Source organism: Pteronotus mesoamericanus, unplaced genomic scaffold, assembly GCF_021234165.1.
Source record: "Pteronotus mesoamericanus isolate MK-2021 breed Mesoamerican mustached bat unplaced genomic scaffold, CSHL_Meso_final contig_1018, whole genome shotgun sequence".
In the NCBI taxonomy this organism is placed as follows: Eukaryota; Metazoa; Chordata; class Mammalia; order Chiroptera; family Mormoopidae; genus Pteronotus; species Pteronotus mesoamericanus.
Window position 1 is genome coordinate 592770 of NW_026555002.1, and position 7592 is coordinate 600361.

Genomic DNA, 7592 nt, shown 5'->3' on the forward strand with positions numbered 1-7592 from the left:
GGGAGAGTGCACTTTAAAAAGAGAAAACGGGCAACCCTAAGCCGTCCGCAAGCTCACCGCTTCTCCCCATGCTGGCAGGAGCCTGGAGGCCGTCCTGAAGGCGGACAGAGAGAAGCTGCAGCTGCTGCAGAGGCTGCAGCCCCGCTTCACCGAGGGGCAGAAGCAGGAGCTGCAGGAGGTGCACCCGTGGGTGCGGGTGGGCGGCCTGCCCGAGGCCGTGGACGTGGCGGTAAGCTCGCCCGCCCGCCTTCCTCTCTGCCAGCGCCCGCCGGGCTGTGTGGGCGCCCCCAGCGCTCTGCTTTCGGCTGGTCCGTGAATTAACGCTCCCCAGTGAAAGCTTTGTTGAGAAAGCGAAAGGGGTGCCCCAGCGCTGCCGGCTGCCCCAGAGCGCTGCTTCCCTCGCTCCCCAAAAGGCCGTCTGAACGTCTGACCTCGTGTGTGTGCTAAAGTCAGAATTTTTCTTTCCTTCAGTTCTATTTTCTATTAAAAAAAGAACACTTCCACCACCGTAAACCCTCAACATCCATGCAGACGTTCAGTAACAGTAGCAACGTCGAGTTCCCGCTCTTCCTGCCTGCCCCTCCCCAGCTGTCCCTTCTGCCTCTGTTCCTTCCTGAGGCGCCAAGGTGGCGGGTTCGCCCCGGCCAGGGCGTGTACGAGACGCAACCAGTGAATGCATCAATTCGTGGAGCAACACGTTGATGTCTCGCTCCCTCCCTCCTTCCCTCCCTCCCTCTCAAATCCATTTTAAAAAATGTTTTGAACACCTGCCTGCAGCCCGGCCGGGCCCCCACTCCCATCGCTCCTGTCGGGCCCCAGTGTCCCCCAGCCTCCGAAGCGCTGCCATTCCTGTCCCTGCCCGTCCTGCACAGCCCGACCTCGGCAGCGGCAGGGATGAGTCCCTCCCCGGAGAGCCTTCCGGCCTCATTACGTTGTTGAGATCCCACCTCACAGAGGAGGAAACCAAGGCTGGTCACTGAGCTCCAGGTCCCGCGGGCAGAGGGAGGCGGAGCTGGGAATGGAGGCGGAGCCTGTGCAAAGCCACCGCTCCCCAGGGGAGGCGGGCATGGGGGCCTCAGGGAGCAGGGTGGCCGCCTCCCACCGCAGGGGGGTCCCTCGGCGGAGGGGCGCCCTCCTCCAGTGGCCCCACGGCTCCCACCCCGTCCCCTGTACGTCACGCAGTGTGAACGGCAATTCTGTAATGAAGATCTCATTTTTGTTACTGACTTCACGTTCTTTTCTGTTCAGGAATGTGTTTACTGTGAAAACAAGGGACAGGACAACTTTTGCATGCCGTACGAGGAAGACAGTCCTGCCCTGGCGCTCAGCGAAGCCACAGACCCCCAAGAAAAGGAACACGGACCCGCCCTGAGCCACAGAAACGAGGGGCAGACGTAACCCCCGCGCCCCGGCCCGCCCGACAGCCGGCGGTCTGCAGCCCAGGCCAGTGGAAGGGAACGGCTTCGCACCGGTTCCTAAGGAGATGGACAGACATATTTTTGTTGTTGTTCGTTTTAGAGGAAAAAAAACCCAAAAACCAGTGTTTTGAAGAGGTGACTTAAAACTGTGGAGGGTGGGAGGGGTTTGGAGAGACATACATTTGCATATTTAAAAATAAATGTGGACTTTGGGGGACGGGGAAGAGGTTTTGCTGTGAAACGACCCAAGAAAGACTGAACCCACCTTCGCGAGGGCCGGGAGGTCCACCGAGCACTCGCAGGGGTCCTTGGACCGCGCTGAGCCTCCGGGTGGCGCCGCGCCTTCCGGCTGAGGGCCCCAGCCTTCGGGCCCTCCCGGGGGTGCGTGTGCGGGTCAAATCCCATGCTCTCTCGGGGGCTGCTTTTCATGTAAAGTATCATCTAGTCACACTAGATGTTTTTAAAACATACCAAGTGGAAATGACAGCCCCTCCTAATTTGCGTTCCAAGTGTTTCGCATTCAATGGTGTGAAGCAAGCCGGCAGCTTTGGCTTCAGGTACCGTCGTGGCGGACGTGTGGGGTGGACAGCGCTGCAGCGCCCGCTCTGGACTGAAGCCCCGTCGTTTGTGTGACCAAGTCCCGTGGGCTAACACGCACCAGGCCCCCCGGGTGTTTTCTCCATCGTTCTCGGGTCCTTTTCCGACCGCGGCCAACATGGACATCAAATAGGTCGTCGTCATCTCTTCGTGGTGACTCCCGTCTGCAAGCCAGGCTTTGATCGCTGCATTCGGGACCCACCTGTATTCTGCAGTTGACACGCCCCAGACACGGCTCCGGCCCTGGCAGAGCAGCCGCTGACGCAGTGAGCCCGCGGGGGCGGCGGCCGCGTTGCCCTGGCCCTGGGAGCTTGCCCCTCCCCCGCAGCCTGGGCTGGGGCCCGGCCCCCCACCCCCCATCTTCTCCCCGTCTCACCTCACTCGGTGCAGCTGCCAGTCCTGCAGTGACATCCCCCAGGGTCTCTGGCACTTTCGGGCCGTGGGGACCCTTGGGGAAGAGTGAGGCCAGTCTGCCCGACTGTTTGCAGAACCTCACGTTGCGCCAAATATCCCAAAGATTGTTTGGAAAAAATGGTATTGGTCCCGGAATGAAAGAGATGTACCCACCGATGAGACGATTAATTTAAAACTGCACTGAGTCTGTAGAAACTGAAAAGGCAGCAGGTTTCCCCGGCTCTTGGGTGGGAAGGGCCTGCCAGAGCCGTGAAGCCGCCTTTCACCCGGGTGGCTCTCCTGCCAAACCGTCCTGCTCCTGACTTTTTTATAAACTCAAGCCCAAAACGCTGTTTAGCCTTTTTTCACAAAGTGATAGCGCCTTCAGGTGCCACGTCCAGGGTGCAGTCCTGCCCATGCGTGGGGACGAGGCGCTACCAACCGCTTCCTGCCTCCGAGGTCAGGTCTACCAGGTGACGTGTGTTCCGCCAACACAAACTGCCAGAACCTTCTCTGCCGTTACGAACGTTTACCGCCAGCGTCGCTTCGTCATTTAACGCGCGCTCACCGACCGTTCACTGCACAGCTTCCGCGTGCCCAGAAGCCAACCCTAGGAGCGTTTTGTGAAATTGTTTACACGGCACCATGTATCAAGTCTTTCCTTCATGTGTGTGCGTACACGGGTGTTCTGAAAACGTGTTCTTGATTTTAAACTGAGCCTTCTTTTTAATATGTTCCTAAAAGGATATGTAAATAAGCTCCCGGAGTCTGTGTGCGGCGCGTCAGCCTTGCCGGACAAGCGGTTTGTTTGTGTGCAAATGAAGCTCTCCACCCAGTGCAATATGTTGTTTGACCGCTTGTGTCTTTTTATGACTTTTTTGCCTTTTAGAAAATTGGTAAATAAAGCAAGTATATTTTTATTTTTATTTGTATGTGTCTCTAAAATAACACAGAGGGCGCCCTGGCTGGTGGGGCTCAGTGGACTGAGCGCCGGCCTGCAAACCAAAAGGTTGCCAGTTCGATTCCCAGTCAGCGCACAGGCCTGGGCTGTGGGCCAGGTCCCCAGTAGGGGGCCCGCGAGAGGCGACCACACACGGATGTTTCCCTCCCTTTCTCCCTCCCTGACCCTCTGTCTAAAAATACATAAAATCTTTAAAAGATAAAAGAGGGACAGCTGAACAGAGATCAGATTATCAGAAGGCTTTATTAAAAAAAGAACTTGAGAGATTCTGCGTCAGGGACTCTCGTGTCACCAAGGCCCCCACGTGGCCCCCACGTGGCCCCCGGTGCAGCGAGCTTCCTGCTGCGCGCCCGCCGCCCCTCCCTGTCTGAGCTCCTCTTCCCACAGCCCCTGCCTGGGGACAGTCTCGGCAATAGATCTAAGCCCGCGATGGAGTTCTCCCAGCGTTTGCACCAGCAGGTGGGGTGGGGGGGGGTGGGGGGCCCTGCTCGGCCCCTGGGGCCCCCGTCTGCTCTGGGGGACCCCAGGCCCCCGCTGGGTGCTGGCCGCGTGGGCGGGCGGGAGGACGGCGGGGCCGGGGGGCCTCCTGTCTCTGTCAGAGGTGACCAGGCAGCACCGCGCCATCGCCCCGGACCCCACCCGCCCAGTCCTTCCTTCTGCCGTGACAGAACCTGACGGAGCCCGGCCAAGATGGGAGAGGACCGTGGCGGGTACCATGGGGGGGGCGGGCGGAGCAGGACGATGAACGGGGCCTGGACTTGAGGCCCAGCCCTCCAAAAACAGCTCCCTGAGCAGAAGGGAGGCCTGCATCTGCCTCCCGGCCCGGCTACCAAAATGCGAAGGCATAGGGACAGGGAGTCAAAGGCCAGTCCTCCAAGTGAGCGCAGGCGGCTTCAGTGGCCAGACATGGCTGATTCGCTGGCCTTCTGGGTGCCTCTGGGGACTCATGACTGCAATTTTATTTACCCTATAACCCCAGGAGCACAAACTAAAAGGAGCTTCCAAGAGTGCCCTGGGCTGATTGCCCACAAGGGACCTAGACCCACAGGCTGCTCACTGCCTTTGTCCCCCGGGGATTTGTGGCCTGCCACCGCAGCCAGAGCTGCCGCCGCTGTCTGGTCCCCCTGTGGCCACCGCAGCCCTGCCCAGCCTCTGCTGGCCTCTGTTCCTGGATCCGAGGAGATCAAGGGCCCACGTGCTCAGGAAGTCTGTGTGCAGGCAACCTCTGAAGGTGGGAGCAGCCCAAGGGGCAGATGGCAGGGAGTGGCTCCGCTCAGAGAGGCCATGTGAAGGAGGGCGTGAGGGCTCGGCGGCCCCAAGAGGGAGTAGTCTGGAAGGGAAAGGCCAAGCCAGCGACCCAGCGGGGCCACTGAGGGAAACTGAGGCTGACTTCGAAGGTGGAGCCTTGGGCAACTTCCAGGCCAGCCAGACTGACACGCCTGCTCTCCCCTTGTGTCTTCCCCCAAGGGCGCTCGGTCGCTGAGCCACATCCCAGCACTTAACTTCTTCTTTCACCTCTAGACCGCATTTCCGAGTCCCCTGCCCTGTGCCAGGTAGGGCTCTCAGGTCCCAGCCTGCCCTCCATTCTGTCCCCTTCTCTGATACCTGTCACCTGTCCTTTGTTTTTACAGCCAGCTGTACATCTTGTCACGGAACCCTAAGCAAGCCTCCGTCACCTTGTCTACCAATCAAGTCTAAGTGTCGAAACCCTACAAACAGCTGTGGCCGTGAGAGACGTGGCCACTGCGTGGATTAATGTGCTACGGCCACATTACTCTTCTTGGGCTCCTTTTTGTTTTTCCTGGAGTTCCCTGTTGCCTTCCGTTTTTTGTTTGCACCGCCTGCCTTCTCACGCGCCCTCCAGCCCCCACACCCAGGGCCCCATTCAACCAGGCGTTCTGCTGGCCTTTTCCCTGGGGCTCCCCCAGTGTCCAGACCGTCCTGGGCCCATGTGAGCCGTGTCACGCAGTGAGCACTGTGAAACACACGCTGGGCCCTGTCCAAACAACATAATGGCTAACGAGGGGCGTATGAAGCAGAGCATGCAAGAGATCACTGAGTTTATTTTTCCGTTTCTCCCAGGAGTAAAAACTTAACTGTAGTCGCCTGTGTGTGGAAGGGGTGCATCTCCTTTCCTGGCATAATGTGTAAATGGCAAAGAAGAGTCAAGTTTCAGGCCAGCTTAGGGCCCACCCTCCCATCGGTGCCCCCAGTAGGCATGGGGGATGGAAGGGAGTTGGTTCTCCGAGCAACCAGCAAGGGGCAGGAGGAAGAGAGCCGAGTTTCCTGGCTTGTCGGGGAGGCTGAGGACAGGGGTGGGTGACGGAAGGACTAGGCTCATTCCCGGGTGGGCGGTGCTGGCCTGGGGAAGTCACAGGGGCCTGCCCACGAAGAAGCCCCCAAGGGGCAGCTCAGGGGCAGGTGAGACTCAGCACAGGGGCTCCCAGGTGGTCCCAGAAGTCAGGGAGGTGACTTGCAGAACCTTCAGGCCTCTCGCTGAGCGGGCCCTGCCTGTGGAGGTCCCTCCGGTGGGGAGCCCAAAGTGAAACAGCCACCTGGGAGCCTGCCAGACGGCTCTGGCAGGACAGCCGGGCGGCCCCCTGCCCACCCAGGGCTCCTGCAAGACCAGGTGGATGGGGTCCTAGATCAGACTGCCCCTCTGACCAGGGATGGAGGCCAGCTGACCAGGCCCTGACGATCCTGATCCTGAGTGAGCAGTGGGTGCTGGGTGCCGTGCAGCGAACAGGGAGGAAACAGCCACGGAGGTGGCTGGCTGGAGGCAGCAGAGCGTTCCAGGCCGAGGGCACCTTGGCATTCCGGCCCTTGCGGGCGGGATAGAATGGGCAGTAAGCCAGTGGGCCAGAGGACAGGCCCGGGGCCCCAGGGCGCTGCCCCAGGGCGCGGCTCCACAGCCCACACCCCCCACCCACGGGAGGCCAGGCTGGCAGATGGGCGCCCGCGGCGGGGGTGGCGGCCGTCTGGCGGACACAGGCGCGCCCACTGTCCGCCCACGGGACAAAGGCGTCAGAGACAAAAGAGCGGCCAACACCTGTCTCTCTTGGCGCGGCCGCCGCTTTTCTCCTCCGAAGCGGCTGCAGCTGCCAACTGTCACGGGCATCAAGTTACGGGGTCCAGACGGCGGCCTCCCGGAGCCTGGCGGGTGGGGGGCTGGGGCATACAGGGAGCAGAAGGGGGACGCGGCGGGCGACACGAAGGGGACTGGAAGGAGGGGGGCCAGGGCGAACCAACAAGGGTGGGGAGCAGGGAAAGACAGGGGACGGAGGAGTGGGACTGGGGAAGGGCGTGGAGCTAAGGGGCGGTCAAAGCGGGGCCGCATGAGCGACGTGCGTCGGGGGAGGTGGAGGCTGAGGGCAGTGAAGGGGATGAAGACCCAGGAAAGGCCAGGCAGCTGTAGGGGGTGGCATGCGGAGGAGGGAAGGACGCGCGGGGTGGGCGCCCGGCCAGAGAAGGGGGCCTGGAGGAGCAGCGCAGCGGCGGGCCCGCGCACCCCGCCCCGCTCGGATTCCCGCGCAGGGAGAGCGCTGCGGACGGGGGTGCGGGGTCCGGTCACCCAAGTCTGCAAAACACGGAAGGGGGCGACGGGCCCGGTCCCTCCCCCGTTGCCCCGTGAGCTCCCCCACCTGCCCGGGGCCACGCCAGTCCAGACCCGGGGTCCCATCCAGTCTGGAGACCGCGGACTTGACCGGCTTTGCCCCGCTCGGTTCAGGACCCTGGTCGCCGGCACACAGAGCTCCTCTGGGGAGGCATCTGGTGAACCCAAATGGGAATGGACCAGTGGATGGGCTCCTGTTCGCCCGCACAGCTGACCTGGGGGCTTTGCTCAGGGCGTGGAGGGAACCCAGCGCGCCCCAAGCTGCCGCTCCCGAGGTCACCGCCCCCTCGGGTGCCGCCCCTGCGGGGGTCGCGCGGAGGCCGGGCTGGGGTCCACGCCCGCTGGCCACGCCCCGCCAGCTGCCGGACGACGCCAGCAGCGGGGCTGGACAAAGCGCGCCACTTCGATTGGCTGCGGTGCGCCTCCGGCCACCGGCTCCTGGCGCACGCGGCCAATCGGCGCATTGAGATGCAAATAAGGCCCTATAAAAGGGGCGGGGCCCGGGGCGGGCGGAAGACGCGAGAGCTCGAGGCCGGTGGCAGTCGGGGCTTAGGCGTGGCGAGGGGCGCGGGCGCTGAGTGCGCTCGCGACGCTCCGGGCGGTGCGGATC

General features: G+C 62.1%; 1 protein-coding gene across 1 annotated transcript in view; it reads left to right on the top strand.

The window, feature by feature from the left end:
• PER2 (period circadian regulator 2) overlaps positions 1-1586 on the top strand; it is a 33820-nt gene extending 32234 nt beyond the window's left edge. Inside the window, exons 22-23 of the mRNA XM_054570945.1 lie at positions 79-229; positions 1249-1586. Coding sequence (XP_054426920.1) covers positions 79-229; positions 1249-1398 — 301 coding nt within the window. The 3' untranslated portion in view covers positions 1399-1586. The remainder of the gene's footprint in view (positions 1-78; positions 230-1248) is intronic.
• The last annotated feature ends 6006 nt before the right edge of the window (positions 1587-7592 follow it).